General features: G+C 36.5%; 2 protein-coding genes across 2 annotated transcripts in view; both read right to left on the reverse strand.

Annotated features, from left to right (window-relative positions):
• Window positions 1–313: 313 nt before the first annotated feature.
• Window positions 314–21,612, reverse strand: dhx35 (DEAH-box helicase 35). The gene is made up of 21 exons (XM_053240981.1): window positions 21,511–21,612; window positions 19,217–19,344; window positions 17,575–17,667; window positions 17,241–17,318; window positions 16,373–16,477; window positions 15,025–15,086; window positions 14,808–14,877; window positions 14,402–14,461; window positions 12,745–12,857; window positions 12,009–12,105; window positions 10,474–10,632; window positions 8,763–8,973; window positions 8,557–8,681; window positions 7,124–7,178; window positions 6,735–6,925; window positions 5,603–5,680; window positions 5,312–5,441; window positions 4,881–4,962; window positions 3,955–4,026; window positions 2,966–3,077; window positions 314–1,595 (listed from the first exon to the last, which is right to left on the reverse strand). Exons 1-21 carry the CDS (start codon window positions 21,548–21,550, stop codon window positions 1,557–1,559), a joined length of 2,100 nt encoding a protein of 699 aa, XP_053096956.1. The 5' UTR covers window positions 21,551–21,612; the 3' UTR covers window positions 314–1,556.
• Window positions 21,613–24,870: 3,258 nt separating this feature from the next.
• The window catches only part of rab5if (RAB5 interacting factor), a 6,593-nt gene continuing 3,575 nt past the window's right edge, over window positions 24,871–27,888 (reverse strand). Inside the window, exons 2-4 of the mRNA XM_034311586.2 lie at window positions 27,532–27,635; window positions 26,553–26,682; window positions 24,871–25,842 (exon numbers count right to left, since the gene is read on the reverse strand). Of these exons, the coding sequence (XP_034167477.1) occupies window positions 25,801–25,842; window positions 26,553–26,682; window positions 27,532–27,635 (276 nt within the window). The 3' untranslated portion in view covers window positions 24,871–25,800. The remainder of the gene's footprint in view (window positions 25,843–26,552; window positions 26,683–27,531; window positions 27,636–27,888) is intronic.

Here is a 27,888-nt window from a genome sequence, read left to right on the forward strand (position 1 = left end):
GGCGTGGCTAAATGTAAATATGCCATTAATATGCTTGGTAATTCATAGTTAGTTGACATTTATTAACATACGCATGCGAGTCTGAAGAAAATGAGCGAAACTTTTGTAAATCTGGCGGGAATTTTTAGTTCGGTTTGGCTGCGAAAATATTTACACACATCTTTACTAAAAGGCTAATAAATGAGGCCCGATATTAGCAGTGATAGTAAAGCAGTAAGACCAGATTTAATCATAAGAACAAGAAGTCAGTTATATCAGTAATATTTTTCTATAATCTTTTACAATGCAAGCTACAAAAAATGCACACGTCATGTTTGTGTGAAGATTCAGATTTATTTGAGGCTGGCATTTGTTTCATATCCGTACAGAACGTTGAGATGAAAGGAAATCTGGAGGAAGTTTAAGTTTCATCGAGGACGTACCACACCTCATCATACGAATAAAGATTATTGCTGAGATTAACTGTGTCTATCTACTACGCACTACGTAAGATTTTCACAGTGTTCTGAGAGGAAGTGAACATGCAGGAAGTCGAGTTTGGAGTAATATTGTTGGAACAATACGATCGTGACTTGAGCAGCAGCTACAGCTTGACTACACAAGGTTATTAAGTTGGTTTATTATCGTTATTATCATCATGCAGATATCTGTAACTAAGCTTGAGGAGTAACTTTTAATAAAATGAAAGCAGGTTGATGTCTAAATACTGACCATTTCTGTTTGTGCTCTCTTTCAAAAATGTGTTTTTTGTAACTATACCCTGGGGCAATAACGTAATGTTTATAAGTGGCTCAATTCACAGTAAAAAAAAAAAAAAATGAGAAAAAAAAAAATCTTATTTCCAAATGATTTTCTGATGAATTTCAGAAAATCAGCATGGAATGTTGTGTAAGTATTGAAAAAAAAAAAAATTCTCCAGGATTTCTGTGATTTTAAATGAAAGCACATTTTTAGGCACCGGTGTAAAAATGGCAACGTTATTTAATATTATAAAATATGTTTAATATTTGGCACATAATGGTGAGAAAAAGGCCACTAAATCTCAGCTACACTGTATTCCTACGGAAAAAAAGATATCCGGTGTGTAATTTAAAAACCAGAAAAATCTCAGGGTGATGTAGAAACACAGCACAATCCGCCCCAAGCTCTTAGATTCATCTAGATCACTCTTTTCTGAAAAATAAAAAAAAAAATCATAGAATAAAAAAATGGATCCTTTAAAGATATTTCACTTCCCTAGTTAGGCCATGCATGAGGTAACTCAAAAAATAAAAAATTTACAAAAATAAAAAAAGGAAGCCCCTTGAATGACCTTTGACCTCAAGACAAAATCGTGTTCATATCCATGTGCTGGTGGACGAATTAATTGAATACGAAGAATTAAATATATCGTACACGTATATACAAGGCTGCTTTTAAGCAGAGAATTTTTTTCTCAGTTCTGCTGCCTTATGGTGTGTGTGTGTGTGTGTGTGTGTGTGTGTGTGTGTGTGTGTGTACACGCTCAAGTATTTTAGGATCAGTAGTTCAGCAGCCAGTCACGATGGATGATGAATTCAGAAGACTTTGGACCGTTTGCTTCCCAGAGAGCCGTGCTGTGGAGGAGAGACAGAGGGAAAAAAAAAGAGGAAATGAAAAAAAATTTTAGAAAGGAGGAAAAGTCACATTGACGAAAATAAAAGGGTGGAGATGAAACTTCTTTCCTCTCTGACGCAAATACTTAGAAATTAGAAGGTTGGAGGAAGTTTATGTACCCTGATTACATTACACTTCAGTCATAATCTGTTTGTGTTCGTCAAAAGGTTCGTCAGTGATTTGTTTTTCCCCATTATGAAAACTAAAGGATAAGTAAATAGTAATTATTCTCTGTTCTGCTGAACGTACAGGAGCAGTCAGATCACAGCTCAGGGGCCAAGCAAGAAAAACAAACATGAGGGAAACTGGAGTGCTGGTGAAAATGAGGGAAGATGAGAAGATTTTAACATCAGTATTTTACTGTCGCATACTTTTTGGGAAGTTTGTCGGTATCCGATGTCACGGAACGGACCTGTTTTTGGTAGCTTTTAGACGAGCGCTGTAGCAGCGCTCACACTCTGAGATTTTGGTCTTTTGGTCGCAGTGACATTAAATCAGCTGCTGATCACATGAGCGTGTCACATCATGCACTCCAACCCTGAGTTCACAAAGCGATAGACTACTTCTTCTCTTGTACGAGACAGAGCTGCGATTTCAGCAACAGCGGTGCGCGACAAACGTTATGCAAATTAGGTATAGCAACAAATCAAAACAATTGGCTCGAATGATTCCTCGGACCAAATCCTATGGTGTGTGTGGTACAACTTTAGTTTCTAACTGTAATTAGTTCCTATGTCTGGCTTGACTCTAAAAAAAGGGAATAAAATCTCATAAATGAGAAACATGTCGTCTCAGGGAGCTTTTTTCACCACTGTCGCCTCTGGCTTACACATAAGGGATAAATTTATTAATTTAAAATTTATATCCTGATTTTACATGTTTCTGTAAAGCTGCTTTGTGACAATGTCCACTGATAAAAGCGCTATACAAATAAATTGAAATTGAATAACTGTGTTACTGGGCTACATTTTGGCAACTACCCTTTCTCATCAGAGCTAAAAAATCTGGACAGACGGTACACGCCCACCAGAAACAAACTTCACGCAACACAACGCAGTGTTGTTGAGCTGCTAGTGTGAACGCAGCTTAAGACCATAAATCTTAACTCAAGACCAATTAATTCTTTTAGAATATATGATTTTTTTTTTCTGCCTGTTTTTTTTTTTTTTTTACATCAAAATCATCCCGCGTATCGCACAGTGTAACGCCGGCTTTAGGAAATGAAAGACAGCAGATCAAAACACAAAGAATAAAGAAGTGTGTCAAAAAGAAATCATAGCGTGTCTGTGTGTGTGGGTGCGTATGTGTGTGTGTGTGTGTGTGTTCATACCGTGGCCTGTTTATAAAAATGAGGTGCCAGTTCCACCAGCCAGGACGATTCCACCGCAGTCACGTCTCTCATGTAGTACTTGGAGGTCTGAACCACCTCATTAAAGACCACCCTGAAATAAAACACAGACTTCCTGGTCACTGAAGTGTGAATTTAAAGAGGTACAACTGTTTATCCAAAGCCAGAACTATCCGTACCCTGGTGAGGTCCCTGTCTGAGGTCCATTCTGAGAATTAAAAAGTGGACACGCCCATGGTAGCCATTTGTAGGGTCCTTCCAAAAGCATTTACTTCAAAAAAGACCCTTCAAAATGGCCGCTCTTATGCTGAATGGAAAAAATGGCTTCTGCAACAGGCGAGCTTAAATGTACGTCAAGTCCAGTAAGAAACATTATATTAACTAATATTAAATTTAATCCATTTATAGTTTATTTGTTATTATATTACAACACTTGTACTTGTTTACATAAATGGCGTTCCATAATTTCGACCCCTAGAAAGAACCGCTTCAGAGTTCTCACTGTGAAGCCTGGACCCTTCAGAGGCAGTAGGGCCTAGTCATGATCGCTCGGATTACAGCGCAGCCCCTGTGTCTGTTTCCTATCATGTAACGTTAACCAGGAAAGTAGGAGGAGTTTCTCAGCATGTTGTAGGCGGAGACTAGCAATGGACATGATCAGTAAAATGTACAGAAAATGTCTTAATTTATGGTTAAATGCTCAGGCGTGTGTTGCGTGCCACGAGACATGGCGAGGGGTGCCAATACTTTAACCTCAGCGAGATTACAGACAGTGTAAACTTTTTTCCAAGTACATTCTAGTATGGAGGGGGAAAAAAGGAGCCACGGTGGCTACATCATTATGTTCCAGTCAGCTCCAGATATATTGGCACCCTTTGTTTATTTTAAAAAAAAACCTGCTGTCTCGCATCTTTCCTCGGTTTGACTACAATATAAAATATTTACAAAGAATAAGAATCCAGGCTGCGTACCATTTCGGAGGTTTCTCCCCGTAAAGCACAGAGTTGGGATGAATGTGAAGCTCCCGGTCATCCCGTAAAGTCCTGAGTGTGGAAAGAACATGAAAAGTTGTACATATAACTAAAAAACTGTGTATTAAGAATAATTTCTTATCCCCACAGCACTACTGAATCCTGGCTCCTGATTGGTCAGAAGGTGTTAATTTTAATACATTATAGTTTTTACAGTAACAGCTCCTTCACAGTGACTTGTACAACGTTTACTGTAAGGAGATGTTTATTTAATGTTTATGGAAGGAGTCTCCAGGGTCAGTGAGTAAAGCGGTAACTAAGTTTTCTCTTTCATCTCCAGGACGGAGGAATTGTTGTCTTATTAACGTCAAGAGAGAGGGAAAAAAAGAGAGGCTGGTGAGGGAACAACTGTTTATAGCTGCTATAACATAAGTGAGAACAGGAACTAACTTGTTTTGTGGATGTTCCTCAACAGTAATTTAAGTATAAAGGGATAAAAAGTACAATAGTCATTCTTTAATAAATAAAAACTGTTAGCATTGGCAAACTGCTGTAGTACTAGAGAAACAAAACACTTCCTTGGTGTGCTGTTATTGGAAAATAATCAGCTTTGGGTGGCAACAGTAACTCCGCTTCATCACACCACTTCATCGCTGATTATTTTCCTATAACAGCACGACACAGTGTGTTTTATTCCTTACTAAACAACGTCAAACAGACTATAATCTAGACATGTCTCAATAATCTGACACGCTATATTACTTAACCAGCACAGTGTCTCTCTGTAACTTTGTAGCCTTCTTAAAAATATGGCGCTTTTTAAACAATATTGTAAATGGTGATAAAAACACTACGCAGCTCCTGCTCTATGATACGAAAATGTAATATCAGGACACGATTAACGCATGTGAAGGGAAATGTCTCACCTGTAGGATCCGGAGTGATGCAAGCGAGCCGCGTTAGCAAAGAATCCTGACACGATGCACCTCAGAATCACATCTGGGTCGCCTGAGCACATGTATGGACAAAAATAAAACGCAAAATATGAAGGGATTTAAAGACCAACACCTTTAAAATGATTTTAAAAAAACAACAAAAACGCGATCTGAATATTTCAGTTAGAGTTGGGAGAAAGTAAAGCTCGTTTAATAACGTTGAAGACTTCGTCACTTGCTGCGATTTCACCTTGAACCAGGGGGTGTGGCTTATTTGATTGACAAGCTGTTGAAAAGCACCGTAGTTGTTGTCTCTCTGATGCAAAATGTTTATTTTCTGCATTTAAACATACCCACTCTTTTTTTATTCTTATCATATCCAAAAGCAACCTTTATCTATTTAATCAGGAATGAACTCAGACCTTCACTGGAGGTTCGAGGAACCTTGAACTTGTTCAGCAGGCGACGGAGCTGCTCTCGGACCGTCATGGCACGCAGCAGACCCTTATAGTTCAGGAAGTGCTCCTGGCACCACTGCGAACTCTTCTGATGCTGCAGGGGATAAAATAAAGGATTTGTGGGAAGGATTGATGTTATAACTCAAATATACACAAGCACAGAAGAGATAGATTAAGAACTGACGAATGTGAAGTGTGTTACTTCATAAGGTTTATTAAATCTTTGTGCCACAACAACTTGAGTGATTTACTGACCTTCACGAAAGCCTCGTAGACATTCAGCATGGTCAGATGATCACCTTCAGCCACAGCGAACTTCCTGTGCTCACGCGCCTGATGATCAGAAACACAAGAAAGCACGAGTTATGGTTTCTATAGTAACGGCTCAATCACAGGGACTTGTACATATCAACAACATAATCGTTGATATGGTGAAGATTTCAGTAAAGAGAAATGTGTTTGTTTAACATTTCTGGAAGGAGTCTCCAGTGTCAGAGCTTTGTAACAGTCAGAGGTAAAGCTGTACCTTGAAGATTTCCGATATCTTCAGGACAGAGGAGTTTACGCTTTTGCGATTTCTCATTAAGTGAGAGAGAACTTGTATCACAAACATATAAATTGGACAAAAAGTATGAAAAATTCATCATTAGCAAATTGCTGTGGTATAAGAGAAATAAAACACGTTGTGATGTGATGTTATAGGAAATCAATCAACTTCAGGGTGATAACAGTAACTCCACTTCATCACACCCCCCCATCGCTGATTATTTTCCTATAACAGCATGCCACACAGTGTTTTACTCCTTACATTACCTCACATTACCTGCTTGTTAACATTTCCAGACTAACGTGACTAGTGATGAGTCATTTACGAAGGAATCGCTCTCTTACGAGCCAGGGATTCTTTTCCCTCTTCTTTTCATTAACGCTGTTACTTTCACGGCGTAATTTAATGAAGATGATTCCATGGAAACATCCGAGCTGTTCAAAATATCGCAAACTATGTCCAGCTTAGAAGGAGCCATTTGTGAGTCAAAAGAGTCGACTCTCTTTGTTGAGCTGAACCAAATAATCTGATTCTTTTTTTTTCTTTTTCTTTTTTTAAAAAGCCAGAATAGCAGTAGTCAGGTGATAAGCGTTCTCTCGCAGTATGGTGTAAACGTGGCTTAAATAAAACAGATAATAATTGTATCCATCATTTAATCCAACAGATCTGTGTCCTTTTTTTTAAAGTGTAAAGGTGGTGTGTAATTTTAGTGAGATACAACAGCAATAAACCTTCCACACACTTTCATTTACAAAGTGTTATAATAATCTGCAAAACAGTCATCCAAGGTTCATACACGACGCTCTAAACTGGATAAGAATGGAGAAAAGACGGACTCACAGCTGCTTTCTTCTGATTGGACGGCACCACGAACACGTTCTGGATCTGCATCATGGCGGCGATGGTGATGATCTCTTTGGAGCAGCCGAAGTTTCCCGACTCGAGCAGCATCTTAGCGAACATGGGGCTGAGGGGGAACTCGGCCATGCGGACCCCCGCCGGCTCGGTCAGACGCCCGTACTGATCCAGACCTAAACCAAGACGTCACATCAGCAGCACACTAAACTCATCAGACCACTTAATTAAAATATTCAGCTTTTTCAGGGATTATTTTCTACATGACTTCTGGTTTGAAAAAGAAATTAAGGGACAAATCCACAGGGTTTACATGAAAAAACCATAAAAACCATTTGACAAAATCACTATCAGAAATGCTAAAACCGTCTTACCACCGAGAGCGAAGAGCAACTCCAAGGCCTGCACCATGGTCTGAGCCGGGGGCGGCTGAAATAGATAACACATGTACGGAATAAAACACTCTGTATCATGCTGTTAGAGGAAAATAATCAACAAGGGGGAGGTGTGATGAGTCACAGAGGAGTCACGGTTGATAACTGTACATCCCCTAGTGTTTTATTTTATTCCTCTTACACCAGAGCGATTGTCATCCAACACTAACAATTTTTTTATATTAAAGCACTACACACTACTTACAGAGTTTTCATTTCCAGACTACTTTCCAGATTTTCATTTCTTGCTTTTCTGTAACTTTCCCACAGTAATTACTGTTGTTTTTTCCTACATTTTATTACATTTCTTAGACTGATAATAAACCGCACCCGTGCATCTTAACTCAGCTCCCACCGTGTTAGTCCCTGTGTCAGTGTGAGGTACGGAAACTAGGAGAAATTCTTTCAGTCGCTATTTTACGCTAATTCTTTCTGGACCACTGAAATATGAAACAAAGCAAAAAAGATACTGCTGTGTTATACTACAGACACTCTTTCACCTCTCCTTCCTTCTTTAGTCATGGGTAAAGATAAATTTGACTGTTTTCACTCCTGTATGTCCATTTCATAAGTCTGAATCAGAAGGAAAATGAATCTTTTGGTTCGGTTTCACACTGCAGTGTGTTTGAACAGTGTGTTTCTAGTGTGTTTGAACAGAACCCTGGTGTGTTCTCTCCCTCTGTGCCGTTCTTCGAGCAGGTGAGAACACACTCGGGCAATCGCATTCAGGTCCGAGCGAGGTGGTCTCGGCCCACGTCTGAGTGAACTATAGTGATGAAGCGAGTCGACTCCGAGTCGACTCGAGTGCAGGAAGTGATTCAAACATGCTGTGTGTTTTATGTTGCAGTGTTGTTGTTTTTTTTGCAGATCCTGCTCCACTTGAGCCAAAGGACAGAGCTGTAGCACTGCAATAATTAGATAATTATTCATATACTTATCTAATTATTTCTTGAGTGTTATTTTTGTGTTTTTGTGATTGTTTACAAGCACTTGCTGAACATTTTCCATCTCTATATTTCTAAACAATGAAAGAAAGACTTTTAGAAGGATGTTTTCAGCCCTAAATGAACATTTTTCTGCTTTCTAAGTTGTTTAATTATACGCAGTGTGAAATTAAAGCAAACCAAATAGCAAACAAAACAAAAGTATAAAAATTCCCTCTGATTCTGACTCGGCAAACGGACTAATAGACGTGAACTCGCATTGAAGAAACAAAATATCTCCAGTGTTTCACCACCTCATGCCACAATCTGTACAGCTGGATAGTTTACGATGGTCATGATGATATCTGTAGGCTGTAAATGAAGTCTCTTGGTATAAGATAAACACAAGTTCCAGCTTTATATTTATATGTTGTTGCATGCTACACTCACAGACAGGAAGCTGAAGCGCAGAACGTTGTCGATGCCCAGAGCTTTGAGCTGAAGGATGACCGGAGCCAAATTACTGCGCTGCATCTCGGGCACGGTGCTCTCCGGAAGCTTCTCGAAGTCTTCCTCTGCATAAACAACACCAGTTTAGAAAAAGCAAACAGTGGAACAAATCTGAGGTCAGAGGTGACGTATACAGTGTGTTCCACCTGTGTAAAGGCGGAAACATTTCCCGGGCCGGTTGCGCCCGCCTCTTCCTGCTCTCTGAGACGCTGAGGCTTTGGAGATGGGCGTCACCACCAGAGACTCGATGGCTGTGAGGGGGTTGTAGCACCGCAGCTTGACAAACGCACAGTCGATCACAAACACGATGCCGTTGATGGTGATGGACGTCTCGGCGATGTTAGTGGCGACCACCACCTGCCAGAGAAGTGCTTTATTTCAATATACTATTTTACTACATTGCAAACGTCACAATATTTCACCTTTTCCCATGTTTTTACTTCGCTGTTTTCTCAGGAGATGTTATTTTGTGTGTACGTGTAAACTATTGTCTTATCTAAGAAACTATTTGATAATTGATGTACTGAAATGTACAATCAAATGCATAGATTTAAGAATATATTATTATTATTATTATTATTATTATTATTGTTATTATTACGAACCTTATCTTGGTTACAGTTACAACATAATCCTTATATATAATAATTTGTTGTAAATATTTGAGAGAAATTTACAAAAGTTTGTCCAGAGAAAAACAACAACAACAATAATAATAATAATAATAATAATAATAATGATGATAATAATAATATGAACAAAATAACATGACCACTATTAGCAATCAGTGGGGTCCAAGCACCATAGTGTTCATAATGTTTTGTCTATAATTCAAAACGTCTGAGTGCCTATTAATGGATTTTTAAAAAAAATGCTGCACTATTGCGCCACCATTTGGCCAATTTAGGTGCCATCAATTGTGGTTTTAAAAAGTAGTTTAAAAAAAAAAACAAAAAAAACAATGGTATACAAAATCACTTGTATAATCTACGAAATGTTTCCACGCGGCCGACATTTTTACTGTCGATTTGCTCAAACTGTCAGAACTGCAAACAGCATTTTTAATCACTTTTTAATGATCATTCCCATTAAATTTATGTGTAAAATGCTAGATTTGACACTTTAATAGTTTTTCCTCTTTAGCCTGAAAACTAAAAGGGTCATTTTTGTCCAGAATTTCTGTCTCATCACTAATAAATAAAATTGAATTGAATTAAATATATTTATAAATACAACCTGTCAATCATTCCAGACTCGATATGTCCATAGGCTTATTAGGAGTAAAAAGAAGGCTGCTCTTTTGGCCTTTCATAACAAATCTTTGCTGATTACAAATAGTCTTTATCAGTGTTTAGACTGTGTAATAAGGTTGAGTTTTTTCATAGCAGGTTCATCAGAAAGTTTTTAAGGTTCCCGAAGTATATTTAAGCATTTTTCCACCTCCTCAGACTTGTTTTACGTTCAGTCAGGGTTTGTTAATGAGTTGAATCAGCAAAAAAAACACGTAATCTGTAACTGTGCACTACAAAAGAATTAAAGCAGAAATGCTGAGAAACAGCGCATCAAGGAATCATCTTGAGAAGCTCAAAACTGAATTCGGGAGTCTACACCAAGGTATTTTAAAGATAGTACTGTTATCAAAACAGTAACCTAAACATAAACCCGAGTAGCTCACGGTCGCGGCTCGGTCATGGAAGAGTCCTGGGATGAGTACGGGAAAGTCTTTACGATGACAGTACAGCAGCTCTCAGAAGTCTATCGCACCCAGGTAAAAATGATCCACTTCGATTCTTTCTTTATTTTTATTTTTAGAACTCGTAATGGTTGTAAATTAAAGGTTCACTAGTGCACTTTCACCTTTCGGACAGTAGGTGGCAACCGTTCAAACACTTTCAGCTGCTCGGAGTAAGGCAGGCCTGCGTACATGGGGAGGACGCGCAGATGTTTCTTCATACCGTGGCGAGACAGAGAGCGAGCCTGATCCTGCAGCATGGACACCACCTTCTCCACCTCCTCCTACACACACACACACACACACACACACACACATACACACAGAGGTGTTGATTACATTTCTATAACAGCAGCTCTGATAGTAGTGCAGCTGCAAATCACAGGTTATCGTTTCTATAGTAACAGCTCATTCATAGAGACTTGGTCTCCACTGATATGGTGAAGTTTTCTGTAAGGAGAAATGTGTTTATTTAACATTTATGGAAGGAGTCTCCAGTGTCAGCGCTTTGTAATAATCAGAGGTAAAGCTGTAACTTAAAATTCTCCGACATCTTCAGGACAGAGGATTTTACACTTCTTTGTGGTTTCTCAGGAACAGAAAAAGCTGCATTTTTTTCATCTTATCATCAAGAGAGGGAGAAAAAAAGGGAGGCTGGTGAGGGAACGACTGTTTATAGCTATATAAAATTGTAATCGTTGGCTAATTGCTGTGGTAGAAGAGGAATAAAACATTTCAGGGCGTGATGTTAGGGATGGTAACAGCTACTCCGCTTCATCAGTGATTATTTTCCTGCAAGTTTTATTCCCTACTTGTAAAGAATTGTTTATCATCATGATGTCACTTTGAGACATCTTCACTCTCTGCATTACATTCAGGAAGAGCCAGCATTTTCTGACAAATATCTATTAATGTTTTTATTTTTGCTAAATTTAAACACAGCAATGAATGGAACCTCAGGAACTTCACCAAGACTTCTAATGAAATTTTTTTTAAATAATAATTTATTCAAATGCCCGTCAGGCACAGGTAAACATTTTTTTTTAAATAAGTAACCATGATATCAAAGCATTTACTTAATATTAGCAAATGCCTGGATTTATTTTTACTGGGTTTTATTAAACGATTGTTCTTTATGTACACTGAAAAACATCGGTTACATTTAAGAAAAAATATTACATATAACTTACATAAAAATATTAAGTTTCTCAACAAAACGTGATTTTATTGCTTATACTGCATTTAATTTAAACAAGTTTCTACTTACTAGATTGAATTATGTAGAGTAAATGTGATAAAATCACGTAGTATTAACGTAAAGCATTTACATGATGAAATCTCTGGAGGATTTGGCACTGACAGGATCTATAACTATAGGATTAAATTTAAACGTGATTAAAATGTGTGTGAAAGAACAGTGCAGTGGTAATGTGGCCGTTGCTATAAGGCAGTGATCTGGGTTCGATCCTCAGCTCAGGTGAGCAAGCAGAGTTTGGTTTTATTCAGGGCTTTGAAAATACACGCTCAGATCATGTTAAATGGACAAAAACAAATTGGGTTAATGCAATCAATTCAATCACGTGGAACCGAAGTACAGTTTTGAATTAAGTAAATTCAGTGAGGTTTTTTTTTTTCAGTGTAAACACTCTCTCACACACACCTGTCCAGTGAGGAACGCCAGCACGTCTCCATCGTCCTCGGCTTCGTGAATCTTCAGCACGGTTTCCACGGTGGCCTTTACGTAATCTGGAACTGGACTACACACACACACACACACACACACACACACACACACACACACAGAGACGAACACACACACCACTCCAGTTAAAAATGTAAAAAATCTCCAGCTAACAGTGATGCTGAAATCTGAAACTGACACTGATGAAGTTTAGAGGACATGAGACTCGTCTCAAAGATCTGTAATGTTCAGATGATCGAAATGATCAAAAAATGTGATGTCATGTCACGTCAATTACAGCTACAGCATTCGGCTGAGTGCAAAAGTTTTCACCCCCTTTGAAACGTTTAGCTAGAATTTTTTTTCCTCCCTACTCCAATTTCTTCCATGTTAGTTTCATCTTTGTAAATTTAAGTCAGTAGACATTATCTAACTGAGGCACATTTTTAGCTCGATAAATTATGTAGGATGAAAACTTTTAATAAATGCTCAGCTAATATAATATTTATGGTCAGTGTCCTAACATGGTTTCAAAAGAAAAGGGAAAAAAAAACATTAAACAAACAGGATGTTAAGTTTGGTAGATGCTTAGAGGTACAATAACAGAGGTAAAAAAAATTCTGCATAAACCAAAGAAAATTGACTTAATTTACTTAATTTAACCTCAAAAGTCAGTTAGTAGTTTAAGAGGAAGAATAACACCATGAAGCAGCACCTGACTGTGTAGAAAATATCCACGGGGAAAGTGCGGCCCTCGACAGTCAGGATCCCACACGTGTCCTTGCTCGGGTCTCCCGTTTCATTCAGGTTGAAAAAGTCATAAAATTTCTATAAGGATAAACAAAAATCACATTCTATTATAATAAATAAAAAACATTAATCATAGAAATTATTCCTTAGATTCAATTCCCAACAAAAACAGACAAAACAGTGAAAGGCAAAATGCTCATGATGCAATTTCCGTCAGTGTCTTTGCTTTTTTTCTCCATGAATTAAAAAAAAATATTTCAGAAATATTATCACTAACTCATCATGTTTGATTCCTGTGCCAGTTTCTCTGCTGAACTGATCGAGTTGTTTTAAACGCAAGAGGACCTCAAGGCCGTGTGCTAGGGCCTGTTTAGTTTTTTTCCTTTTTTTTTTTTATTAAATAAAAGACTAAGCTTTACAATAAATACTGAATATATTTTTTAGAACACAATGCAACACTTTTATTTGGTAGGAAAGCTGTGGTCTTTTAGGGTCAAGAATGTTGGTCAAAAAAAGTCAGTGACTATTTTTTTTTTTAATATATAAAAGTCTAGTTGGGGAACTTGGAGATCATGAATATAAATAAATTTTATATCCATAATGCATTATTGATTAAGTTGCTCTAATTGTTTTTCTTACATGATTGTAATTTTTGTTGTTAAATTTTAACGAAATGACCAAATTTGTACCCCGGTAGAAAGTAAAGCAATGTAAAGGAACGTAAGTAGAGCGTTAGAGTACCATAGAAGACTAACGTAACATGGCGTAAAGTAATGCCAAGTAATGTGAAGTAGCGAGAAATAATGCATGTTAACAAAGTAATGTGACAAAGTAGCGTAAAGCAGAATAATGCACCATAACAGAGTAATGCAACGTAAAGTAGCGTAAAGTAATATATAATAACATTATAATAATTCAGTGTAAGCAACGTACAGAAAAGTTAAAGTAGAGTAACAGAGGTATATATCAGCATGATCTTCCTTAAAGTAACAATGTAAATAATAATAATAATAATAATATCTTATTAAGTCAATTATCTTAAAGTAACAAAGTAATATAAAGTAGCAAAGTAGCATGAAGTAGAAATAACGTAAAGTAGCATAAAGCCACGTAAAGAAACATAAAAGTAGGTTAACAATAAAATAGCAGTGTGAAGGAATATAAAGTAACATAATACTGTCTAATAACACAAAGTATTATAAAGTAATGTAGAGTAGCTAAGTAGCATAACGCAACAGCAAAGTAATATAAAGTAGTGTAAAGTTAACAACTTAACATGGAGCAATGTACTGTAAAGTAAAAGTAGAGTAATAGTAACAGTGGAGAAAGTAACGAAGTAACATAAAGCAAAATAAAGTAACATCAAAACATAGCAGAGTAAAAAGTGATGTTGAATAATGTCTAATAACGTAAAGAAACAAAGTAGCATAATGCAACATAGCACAGAGTGACGTAAAGTAGCGTAAAGTAAGAAAGAAAAGTTTCGTTGTTTTGTGCTGTAAAGTCCTGTAATGATGATATCCTTCACTTTAAACCACATAAATAACTAAAAGAAGAATATCTGGATTATTTTTAAATATATTTGTATATAACTCGACTAAAATGATGAAGCCCTGAACAACCTTGGCATCCAGTGTAGCGGACGCGACGATTAGTCGCAGGTCTCTCCGCTTCCTCTGAATCTGAAAGAGAGAGAGAGAGAGAGAGAGAGACAGACGATGTGAGAAAATGAAAGCAGTAAAACCCCAGCAGTTGCTTTTTAACACTTTATCTTGATCCATTCTGCACTATTTATGCTCAAAGAAGTAAAACTTTAAACAGTTGTTGTTGTGATTACACAGTTAGGACAGTCATTGTGTAATTTATTCGAAGGTCAAAATGGTGGAAATACTGTTTCCGTTTCCCTGAGCATCATCAACTCCAAGCTGATGAAAAAGGTACGAGACTGAGAAAGACAGAAATGATAGAAAAAGGGAGAGAGGACTAAAAATAAAACTTGTGCCGCAGGGAGCGGAAAGAGTGAGTCACCTTCTTGAGAAGGCCGATGGCAATGTCGGTGTAGAGAGTCCTTTCATGGGCCTCGTCCAACATGAGGACACTGCGGGGCCACACACACACACACACACACACACACACACACACACACACAAACACACACACATATCAGCACACTGTGTCCAAAACCACTAACCACACCATGTTAGATTTTACTACTGAGAAGATTTAGCTTTAAACGAAACCTGACCTGTACTTTTTCAGCAGCGGGTCGGCCATCATCTCCCTGACCAGCATCCCATCTGTGAGGAACTGCAACAAGGAACAATAAAGCAGGTTAAAGGTCAAAGGTCAGTTTAGGCTGAAGTTTAAACTGATTATAGAGAATACGTAGCATAAAGTAGTGTAAAGTATCAAAGCAATGTAAAAGTAGAGCCGTGCAGTAATATTAAAGCAATGAAATTATAGTAACAGTAACGTAAATAATGTAAAGTAATGTAAAAGACTTAGAAAGTAATGTAAAGTAATTTAAAGTAACGTAAAGCAATGTATAATGAGAATAACAGTACAGTGAAGTAATAGAAAGCAATGAAAAATGTATCAAAGTATTGTAAGGTGATGTAAAGCAATATAAACGTAGAGTCACAAACGATTGTAAAATAATGTAAAATAATGTAAAACAACAAAAAAGTAGAGTAACAGTAACACAATGTAACTCAATGTAAATGTTAGAGTAACACACTAATGAAATGTAAATCAACGTAATTGTCAAGCTAAAAAAGAAAGGTAAAGTAAAGCAACGTAAAGGTTTGAGGAACAAAGTCAAGTAAAGTAATGTAAAGCAACATAAATTAGAGTAACAAAGTACCATAAAGCAATGCAAAGTAATGTAAAGTAACATAAATGTTAGAGTAAAAAAGAAATGTAAAGTAATGTAAAGCAATGTAAAAGTTTGTGTAACAAAGTACCATCAAGCATTGAAAAGTAATGTAAAGTAGTGTAAAGTAATGTAAAGTAACATAAATTAGAGTAACAAGGTACCATAAAGCAATGCAAAGCAATGCAAAGTAACGTAAAAGATTCAGTAACAAAGTACCATCAAGCAATGCAAAGTAATGTCAAGTAATGTAAAGCAATGTGAAAGTTTAAGTAACAAAGCACTGTAAAGTAATGTAAAGCAATGTAAAAGTTTAAGTAACAAAGCACTGTAAAGTAATGTAAAGCAATGTGAAAGTTTAAGTAACAAAGCACTGTAAAGTAATGTAAAGCAATGTAAAAGTTTAAGTAACAAAGCACTGTAAAGTAATGTAAAGCAATGTGAAAGTTTAAGTAACAAAGCACTGTAAAGTAATGTAAAGCAATGTAAAAGTTTGAGTTACAAAGTAATGTAAAGCAATAGAAAAGCAGAGTGTTAAATTAACATACACACATTACTATAAAGTAATGTAAAGCAACATAAACTAGGGTAACAATGTAAAATAAATGAATGTAAACTGAAGCAACAATGTAAAGTAGCATGATAATGGGGTAAGAGAGTAACATAACAGAATAACATAATGTAATGTAGTAAAATGTAAAAACAGAGTACTTATGATAACCTTTATACGGGTGGCATGAGGATCTGAGCAGTCGTCAAAGCGGATGGTATATCCCACCTCATGCCCCAAAAACGCTCCACGTTCCTCTGCTACCCGAGTGGCCACCTAAACACACACACAAAGTACCAGAACTTTTCATACCAGGGGCCAGAACTGGGAGTTTTCCATTGGCAACCAATACTGTACTGTATCTGCTTTTGGTACGAAGAATCACACAAGCAGAATCACACAATACTCCAGGTACCAGAGCTGTGCTTTTTCCATTGGTTATCAGTTCTGTATCAAAAGTTGCGTGTATACTGATATCTGCTTTTAGTACCAAGAACCACACAGCCAGACCTTTTCACACCAAGTACCAGAACTGCATCTTTTCCATTGGCACTGATGCTGTTCCAAAGGTTCTGGTTGTGTGGTTACTGATCCTGCCTTTGGTCCAGGAAAGGCATGAATAAGATGTAATAGTATTCAGAGGCGGGGCTAATTATTTATATAATGTCACACAACATGAAACTAAAAAATACACACTGGCCATTACTTCTGAAAAAAAATTTAAACCATGTTACTTTTTTTTCCTAGATTTTAGACATTTTGTTTTTATGGTAAATGATTAGCGTAGGTGTGTTTCTTTTTCTTTTTTAATCATTTAACATTTCAAATTCAATGGAAATATCTGGACTGTATTTGTGTGCATGTGTGGCGCTCTGAATTTATTGTCAGTATGTCTCTCTCTCTCACACACACACACTTTCAACACACACACACACACACAAACACACACACACACACATCCACTGGTACCTTTAGTACAGTTCCAGGACATAAACCATTTACTGTAAATTAAATCACAACAATATACAGCAATACACACCGATGTAGCAGCTACTCTCCGAGGCTGAGTCACACCGATTACCTTCCCCTCTGCAGCCCATCCGGCCTCCAGGAGGTACTGAAACACACACACACACACACACACACACACACACACACACACCCTTTCAACACACCGGTCCATTGCACACAGCCTGACGCTGCAGAACTGAGCCCAAAGCAATCAGCGCTCTACAACAGGGCGAGAGAAAAGTCAAAAACTGCACGAAGGCACATTTTCCTTCAGCACGTCAGCACATTACACACAAAACACGTAATCATAAGTCAGGTCATGTTGAGAGAGCAGAAGAGGAAGAGAGTTTCATGGAGTTTACCTGAGGAATCTGGGTGCTCTTCCCCGAGCCGGTCTCTCCCAGGATCACTACGGTCTGAAAGCATTCCACCATGTACAGGATGTTGTTCCTGTGCTATGGGTTCGACATCAAGAGCAGAAAGATGTGTGTTCACGTGACAACATTATGAGAAATTACTTTTTCTCCGCAACACTAGCCTGTGCAACACTGATGCATCACACACAGCTGCAATATGCAAAGAGACATGCAAATGAGCCATCTAACTAAGCTCTTGTTTATTGTGTGCTGTGATCATCTTAGATGAGAGTTCACACAATTCAGCTCATGTAAATCATTTTCATTCACACAATCCAAACAGACAACATAATAACATAATAATAATAAGAAGAAGAAGAAGAACGTAGAACGTAGAACTTAGAGGAAAAAGGGTAGCGTGAAAAGGTAAATGTAAAGTAACGTAAAGTCCTGTAAATCAGCATAAACTTTAGAGTAACAAAGTAATGTACATTAACATAAAGCAATGTAAAAGTAGAGCAACAAATTAACTAGGCTTTGGAAAGTAATGTAAAGTGCCATTAGAGAAAAGAAACTAATGTCAAGTAATGTAAAGTAATGAAAAAGTTAGAGTAACAAAATTATGTAAAGTAATGTAAAGCAAAGTAAACTTTAGAGTAACAGTCATGTAAAGTAATGTAAAGCAATGTAAAAGTTAGAATAACAAAGTTATGTAAAGTAATGTAAAGCAAATTAAACTTTAGAGTAACAAAGTCATGTAAAGTAATGTAAAGCAATGTAAAAGTAGAGGAACACAGTAACATAAAGTAATGTAAAGCAAAGTAAAGCAACATAAAATACAGTAACAACTAAAGCAACAGTGTAAAATAGGGTAAAATAGAGTAAAAGAGAGTGTAAAAGAGATTTAACAGCAGACTAACATAACATAATTTAGTGTAAATTGGAGTACTAATGATAAACAGAGGTATAGATAAACACTAAACATGCATAACAAAATATAAGCTCTTAGCAAATAAAAACATCTTAAATCTAAACTAATCTCTATAATATTAATCAGTATTATTTTATTGCACTGGCTGATCATTTAACTACCTTCCAGCATTTATTATTTAACAGAAGTTAAATTATTTAAAATAATTTCATAAGATTGATAAAAGCATTTAAAATTAGTTTTCAAAAAAAGAAAAAAGTACTTTAAACAATCTCAGAAAAAGTACTTTACACAATCTTAGAGTCACTGTACAGTCATAATGTCAAACGAGTAATATTACATTTGCGTACATTCAAGATGTTTTACTTGTTAAAATACTTTTTGGAAATATAAATAGAATATAACCACAAGCAGCGATTAAGGGGTCCAAGCACTGTGCGATAGCATTCGCACAGTTATAAACAGAAATGTGTCTGACTTTGGCCTGTTGGTGGCGCTAAAGGGTTTAAGGGACACGCCTTAAAAATTGTTGGGAAAACTTTTGGGTCAGGGCCAAATTAGCGTGCCAAATTTTATATAAAAAGGAGTGTGGATGTTTCTATGGGTTCCCATGGTGCTTGGACCCCTAAATGTACTATCTTTCCACGTCAGTGGTTCAGCCCTGTGCCGATCCTTCGCATGTTTACCATCGTAGATACGCTTGAGTTACATCAGTACCTTAAAGACAGGCAGCTTCTGCCTCTGTTTCTCCACAGACAGGGTGCTGTGAGGGTTGTAGATGACAGCGGCGCCACCCGGCTCCGTGTTCAGCTCCCTCTCCTCACTCACTCCCGGCGCCTCGGCCCCTGTTTATACACACACACACACACACACACACACACACACACCACAATATCTAGGGTTTCTTCAAAGCAGAATGTAAGAACGCACAAGTATAAGCAACAAGAGCTCGATCTGTTTTGTCTGAAAAACCCAAAAATGCATTTACATATGGACCATGAACATTTATGCAACCTCGTTTATGCAGTATATAAATCAGAAGATTAAATCAGAAGGAAGAAAAGAAAAAAAAAGACTGAAGGAATCGACCAAGTGAGGCACCCATGCTCACTGAAGCCTCACTTTAAAGCAACATGATATGGCTGCAACACTGATTTAATATTAATTACATCACGGCGCTGTTGAATTCTGGATTCTGATTGGTCAGAAGGTGTTGATTCATTTCCTAGAACAGCAGCTCTGACAGTAGCGCAGGTTTATATTAATGCACTCGTTCTAACGTTATCGTTTCTATAGTAACAGCTCATTCACAGGAACCTGTACAGCGGATGTTCCACTAGAAATAAACAGATTAATAAACGTGTAATTGTTAATATGGTGATGTTTTCTGTAACAAGATGTTTATTTAACAGCTATGGAAGGAGTCTCCAGTGTTAGTGTCTTGTTCAAGAGAAAGACTGTTTGTAGCTGCTATAACGTAAGTGAGAACAGGAACTAACTTGTTTTTCAGACGTCCCACAACTTAACTGTAACTATAAAGTACAACGTCGTTCTTTAATAAATAAAAATTGGAATTGTTGGGAAATTTCTGTGGTGTAAGTCGAATAAAACACTTTAGGACATGTTGTTATAGGAAAATAATGAACTTTGGGGTGATAAAAGTAACTCGACTTCATCATTCCTGATCATTAATATTATGCTTTGTAGCCTAGACAAAATTTTTTGTACGTCTAAAAAAGAAAACATCTTCTCTTACACTAGTGATACATCCTAAAAGACCAATTTTGGGCTCATATGAGCTGAAGGAGTTATGGAAGCATCAGGAGTTATGGAATATTGGGAAAGACCCAAAAAAAAGAAGGAACAGGAGATCAAGAAGAAGAAGAAGACAGACAATATGGTTTATACATTGCATCGTTATTGCAGTTTACAGGCCGTGCATTCTCCTGGCATAGACTTAAAATCTTTCCATCATGGTGTGTTGGGATTTTTAGAATTATCAGGTGTGTGGAGTGGATTAAAGTTTAAAGTTTTGTATAAATTTTTTTTAAACGCATGAAGCAGAAGGTAATTCTCAGCATAACGCTACCACCACCATGCTTCACTGTGGGGATGGATGTTTGGTTTCTGCCTACTGTAACGTGTTGTGCCAAGGCCAAATAAAGTTCAATTTTCAAACCAAAGAATATTTTCCTACATGATTCCTGGTCTGATAAAAGGTCTGATAAAAGGTGCTGTGTTGTCTTTTAAGGTGTCTAATCTTTTCTAAGTGTAATAATCGTGTAATATCTCTCAGGGGGTGAGTCAGTGTCTCTCAGTTAGGGTGGAAAAGCGAGTGCAGTACGCAGAGAAGTGTGCAGATGTGCAAAGTGACCCGGAAGAGTGTATTTATATCTATATGTTCATCTGTAATTGTAACTGAAGAAAAAATATTGTTTAAAAAAGAAGAATGATGGATAACGGTGATGGACAGGCGAGGAATCATTCTTTCTCTCTCTCTCTCTCTCTCTCTCTCTCACACACACACACACACACACACACACACACACACACACGATGAACATCAGGGTTAATTCTTGATTGTCTTACATTTTTATTTTTGTTAAGGTAACAGGAAAAAAATCATAAAGCTGCTGAATATAAGCACAACTCAGGACAAGCCTACTTTATTCAGAAATGTAAAACTGCAGTATTTCATAACAAACCACTTTATAGCAAAAAATAAACAACCAGAAAAGCGTTCATGATGATATGAACAGAAATTACAACTCAGATGAACGCAGTGCAGGAGGTAAACACACACACACACACACACACACACACAGAGAGATCAGAGCTGCTGTAGAAACACACTAATTCTTCAGTATGAAATGAAAACAGAAATGCAACACACTTCTACACACACACACACACACACACACACACACACACACACACACACACACACACACATAGCGGAATGAAATGAAAGGGATTAGAATCTGTAGAATCTGTAGAATCTGTAATCTTACCGGGTTTCCAGAATTTCATGATGGAGTGGGGCGCCGCCATCTTGAAATACTACGTCATTTATTCGAGCAAAACTTTAAAAAGCCAACAGCCACCAGGGGGCGACAGAGGGCCAATATTTATAATCAGCAACTATTCATCAATAATTAGTTATTCATTTATTTATTTAAAAAAAGTGTAAAATTCAGATACGAGCTCAGATACGACGAAACACTGAGGAAGTTGTTCTTTCAGTGTATGTATTAATTTATATATATTATTTCCACTGCTATTATTTATTGCATAATTATAATTAATTTTAATATTTTTGACTACTTGTTTTTTTATTTCACATAGTAAAGCACTTTGAGCTGCATTTTAAACATATAAAAGGTGCTACATAAATGAAGTTTAATCTTATTAAACATTATTATTATTATTATTATTATTATTATTATTATTATTATTATTAACTTTTTTACTGTTTTGATTCTGACACTGTAAAACACTTTGCATATTAAATGTATGAAAAGTGCTCCAGAAATAAAGATTATTATTATTATTATTATTATTACTGATGTTGTTGTTGTTGTTTTACTATTTCATTTTTTACTCTGATTTGTTTCTTATTTTTTTATTATTTATTTATTTTTACTTTACACTGGAAAGCACTTACACCTGGATTTTAAATGAATTAAAGATCCTGAATAAATAGGTAAAGTTTATTATTATTATTAGTAGTAGTAGTAGTAGTAATATTTTCCAATTGTACTATTTTTATTTTTGAGTACCTTTTGTTTCTTTATTTCTGTTTTTTTTTTCCTCTTTTACCCTCCACCCTTCACTCTTTTACTCTTTTTTAAAAGCCCACTACATTAGATTCGTATCACTGCACACAGGTAAAGTAGCCTACATGACTGTGTTCTGCTAAAACGAACTGATTTATATGCCGTCGTTTAAGGAGGTTCTATCTGACACCCTGAAGGGTTCTGTGCTTTGTGACCAGCGAAAGCAGATTTCATGTAGAACCCCTTTTCACCAGAAAGCTAAGAACTTCCCTATCCAGACGCCGTACGCTGGCAGACCTGCAGGAAGCGGAAACGTTAGCGTGGCTCACAGACTCACACAGTGCTCTGTTTGAGAAAAAGCAGACGAGGTGCTGGAACAGGGTTAAACGGGTTTGGCCAGTTTGCAGAAAGAAAAATTACATTTTAATCAAAAATAAATGTAATAAATCAACATGCAGTGGAGGGAAATAAGTATTTAGACACTTTTGTTTTTGTTATTTAACGTACATCCAGAACATATATCCACTTCTCATGTACAAATGTATAAAGTCTCTTGACTTAACACTAATGATTGTGAACAAAAAAGTATGCATTCGTCCTTTGTTCCAAAGCCGCTGATGGCAATTACAGCTTTGGGCAAGAAGTCATTTGCTTTTTTTTTTTTTTTTGCAGCATTGTGGTTCAGTTCTGGCTCAGTCCTCTCAGCAAATCATCTTCAGCTCCCCAAGGTTACGAGGTTCCCTCTGATGGACTCACATTTTCAAATCCTCTATAAATAAAGTCAGGAGATGACTAGGTCATGCAAACGCCTTTTAGAACCCAGTCTTGAGTTATTGTGGCTGGATGTTTGGGCTCGTTGTCCTGTTGAAACGTTCATCTTCTCCCCAGCTTCACTTTCTTTGCCGATGAGTTTAAACTGTTCTCTAATATTTCCTGCTACATTATTTCATTCATGTTTCCTTCGATGGCGTGTAATGCATCAGTACTGTTTGCAGAGAAACAGCACTATATCACGATGCTCCCACCACCGTGCTTCACCGTGTGTTTGGTGTTTATGGGATCATACGCGCGATCCTTCTTTCTCTAAACACGACGAGCCGAATTATTGCCACAGAGTTCGATTTCTTTTTCCTCTCACCAGAGTGTATTGTTTAAAAAGATTTCTGATTTGTTTAAATGCTTTTCTTTTTTTAGCAGAGGAGTTTAGTGTGAGGTGTAGGAACAGAGATGATTGTGCTGCCTTGTACTTCACTGCTTATTGTTCTCTGTGTAACTGTTGTTCCTGCTGCTTTCAGGTCGTCCTGCAACTCTTTTCTTTTCTTGACTGCTAGCTTCTCTCTTACCTTAATTACCATTAGTCTGAGAGAAGATTGTGAAATCTTTTGTGGAGAACCGATCTGAGGATGATTAGTTGTGGTTCCTCCTGCATTATTATCGAAGCGATTGTACTGACAGGGATGTTTAAGGTCTTTGCTATGACTCTGTCTCTCTGTAGCTTTTTCCATTTGAGTATTGTTTAATAATTTTGTCCCTGTGAACTTTAGGAAGCTCCTTCACCTTCACCATGATTGCTACTTGTGTGAAATCTTCCCAACCAGTGGCAGCGTCTTTTATAATGACACCAGGTGCAATTTGCACAAGAACAGTTTTTAATTTTTATGAACTTTATTTATTTTTGTGTAACCTTTACATATATATGTACATATATTTTTATGTAGTGTCAGAGTACTATTTCCTTATCAGTTCATGTTTTTTATACATATCTTTGTTTATGCTTAAGAACATACACTTTGTTGTTCACAGTTAAAAGTCGAAAGACACGATGTGTGGAAATTTGAAGTGAATACATGCACTGGACGTATATTAAATAACAAATACAAAACTGTATGAATACTTATTTCTCGTCACCGCATATCTAAATAAACGCATGTAGGCTTTTAATAATACTTGTATAAGTACTGAAGTATGGAAATCAGCACTACGCAACTGTTATATTATTGCATTGAAGCACGTTTGTTTATTCTGAAGTGACTCTGTCTCTTATCCACATGTAATTACATCTTGGAACAAACGTCCCAAATTACATTACTTGTGTTTGAAAGGAGGAAAAAAAATAAAGTTTGAGCTCAAAATATCACTTTCTTGCACATTTTCATGAAGGGTGCCAATAATTCTGGAGGGCACCGTAAGACGAAAATCAAGAAAATTAAAGGCAAAGCACCAAACAGCCCAGGAATCAGACACGTTGGATGTGTAGTGTCTGATTTGGAAAACAGATGATTAGATTTTACAGATTCTAAATAAAAGTCATTGTTTTGTTTTTTTTGTTTTTTTTTCATTTATGAACGGAAATGTTTAATCAATATTTATTTGAGCCTCTGAGCCTTAAAATCAGGAACTAACTCCAAAATCCATCCAGAATTTTTACATTTTTACATTAAACATGTTTAAAATGTGTTTCTACATTATATGTTTATTACAGTCAATGTTTTTTTCTCATCAGTGGTAATATGTAATAAAAAAAGAAAGTTTTATTACGCATGAAGGTGATCAGCGATAGATCGATTTTTATTCAAATAAATGAAATCGAAGCCATTTTACGGGTGAATTACAGTTTTATTACATCATAACAAACTCAAAAGAATTTAAAGACGTGTAAGAAAAAGTGGAAACGGTTCGATTTTCCGGCTGAACTGTAGAAATGATGTAAAATGAAATGAGAGAAAAACATGCACCGGAAAACAATCAGTGTTTTAAAGAAGGAAAATGTTAAATACCTATATTTTTTTTTTTTTTACTAAAAAGTATCTCTAATTGTTTCATGCGCTCCACGTTAATACCCTTCGAGTATCGGATTAATCTCGGTCTTCATCAAATTGTTGGAATATCAGAGGCGGAAAAAAAAAAAAAAAAAAAAAAAAAAGAAAATGCAGTTTTTAATGCATTAATGCGACTCGTCAGAGAAAAACGTGACCTGAACGTAACACCTTGTGCATATCAGCACTAAAACCTCGACGGCTTCGTCCGCATTCGTATAAATTCCTCTCTAAAATACTGAGACGTACGAGAAATCTCATCACGCGAGACAGAACAGCGAACACACACATGATCTCCAAGCTTTAAAATGGAAACTATACATAATTTACACTTGTTTTTAAATTATCAAGACCTAACAGGTAAGACTAGAGTAATGGGAAATAAATTTAAATTACAAACTAAATACAAAGTCATTCATAGAAAGAGGAGAAAAAAAAAAAAAAAAAAAAAGAGAGAGAGAGAGAGAGAGAATAGCGTTGAATCAGAACACATGGCAGTGCACTGGACGGGCGTTAGCTTAAAACTGGATGAGCCGCCGATCAGGAAGTGGTTCAGAGCAGAGTACCCATGATGCACCTGGGTCGGGGGGCTCCGGTCGCTGCTGGTGACGTGTGTAAAGCCCAGTGCCGGCCGTGTGCAGCCCGTCCCAGGACCCCACTGTACAGCCGAGTGTACTACGCTGCTTTAGAGCAGGTTCTCCACCGGACCTCAGTCATAATGCAGCGCTGTGTAGAAGATTATCCACACCACCTGTATACACACACACACACACACACACACACACACACACACACACACAGTCAGACACCTGAATTAGAAACTAGAGATATCAGCCCTAAAAATGAGAATGGAAACCCCACCCCCTTAAATATACCTTTTATTAATCTGTTTAACAAAAAAAAGTTTAAAAAAAAAAACTTTTGTAAATATTTGTGTTTATGTATATAATATACAGATAGACATAAAAGATAAAAACATATATATATATATATAGCCATTTATTTAAAAAATATTTATAAAAATATTATATTATAAATAATATTCATTAAAAAAAAAATCAGTAAAAAAAAAAAAAACCTGCCTGTACACCAAAAAAATTCTCATTTGGAAATAAATAAATCCAGTTAAATAATACCCATTTGTTATTAAAAAAAAAAAAAGTCTGTTGAAATGTTTGCAAAAAACACATTAGTAAAAAAAATAATGTTTGTTACAAAAAGCTTGTTATAAAAATAATACTAACTTGAAAAAAAAAAAAAAATTTATACACATCTACTTGTAAATCCACTGTATATGTTTGTTAAAAATATCCATTTGTAAAAAAAAATGTTTGCAAAAAAAATTAAATTCATTTTTAAAATAAATAAATAAATAAATAAATAAAGAGTTAAAAGTTAAAGGGATGATATTAAAGATTAGCATTATTATTAAAGATTAGCAGCACGTGCGAGTGTATTTACCAGGAATAAAGCGAAAGAGGTCATGAAGCCTTCTTTGGTGAGCTCCCACGTTCCTCCGTACTCCTCCTCATCCACCTGCTGGAAGCTGCTGAAGTAAACGTACAGGACGCCGGCGTTCACGATGCAGAAGCTGCGCAACACAAGAACGTGACGTTATTATCATTATTATTATTATTATTATTATTATTATTATTAATGCACAGTCGACGAGTATTAGTTCTGATCCTGATCATTTCATCACGTGTTTCTGTATAAATATCTGTAACCCATAAATATCACTTTCATTATTAATTAGTTTATTCATATTTTATTCATTGTTCTTAATTAGCGTTAATCTGAATTATTAGTGATATTTAGTGGAGATTTTTACTAAAACGTGTTCACAGAATCTTATTTATTTACATAACATTATTTATTATTATTACTATTATTATTATTAATCTTAAAAATTGTAAAATGTTAACATGCTCACAGCTTATTTTATTTTTTCCTTTTCAGTGTTGAGAAATTATTTATCTGAAATAAAAAAGTTATTTTTTTTAAATATTAAAAATAAAAAGAAATACAAATATAAAAAATACTTTTAAACCATAAATATATAATAAATATGCATTTGTGAAATAAATAAAATGCTTTTTTTCCCCTTTACACACACACACACACACACACACACACACACACACACACACATGTATCTTCACAAATATCTTCAGGCATCGTGATGTGATATTTCTGTCAAATCATCTAGAATTAGAAAAAAAACATCCCTCTCTCTCTCCCTCACTCTCACGCACACACTCTCACGCACACACTCTCACGCACACACTCTCACGCACACACTCTCACGCACACACTCTCACGCACACACTCTCACGCACACACTCTCACGCACACACTCTCACGCACACACTCTCACGCACACACTCTCACGCACACACTCTCACGCACACACACACACACACACACACAGGACACCTACATGGCGATTCCCAGGAAGCCCTTGAGCGGAACGATGCCCCAGATCACTCCCAGGATGATGGCGATGATCTGTCTGAACCAGTACACCACGTCTAAAAACTCATCCTGTGGGGGAAAAAAAAAAACGAGTAACATTACAGAAATTTATTTATTTACTATTTCAGACTAAACAGCACTTAAAGGTGCAATAGTCCATTTTTTTAACTTTCATGCTTCCACAAATGAACCTGGACGTTCCGTAAAACACGATCGAATATAAAGTTTAAAGCCGTGGCCTCGGCACACACAGTCTTCCCGTTCGGAAAACTGACTTCCGGTCTGGAATACTTGATGCGTTTGGAGGCGCCTCCTGTCAGTC

The sequence above is a fragment of the Pangasianodon hypophthalmus genome, chromosome 16 (assembly GCF_027358585.1).
Source record: "Pangasianodon hypophthalmus isolate fPanHyp1 chromosome 16, fPanHyp1.pri, whole genome shotgun sequence".
In the NCBI taxonomy this organism is placed as follows: Eukaryota; Metazoa; Chordata; class Actinopteri; order Siluriformes; family Pangasiidae; genus Pangasianodon; species Pangasianodon hypophthalmus.

What these genes read in the sequence shown, in the direction of transcription:
- dhx35 (XM_053240981.1), bottom strand. Translation starts at nt 21,550, where the DNA reads ATGGCGGCGCCCCACTCCATCATGAAATTCTGGAAACCCG. An exon ending in AGAAGCTGCCTGTCTTTAAG is followed by an intron (nt 17,668 to 19,216) that starts GTACTGATGTAA and finishes TCGAACCCATAG; the next exon opens with CACAGGAACAACATCCTGTA. An exon ending in GTTGCTCTTCGCTCTCGGTG is followed by an intron (nt 6,926 to 7,123) that starts GTAAGACGGTTT and finishes GTCTTGGTTTAG; the next exon opens with GTCTGGATCAGTACGGGCGT.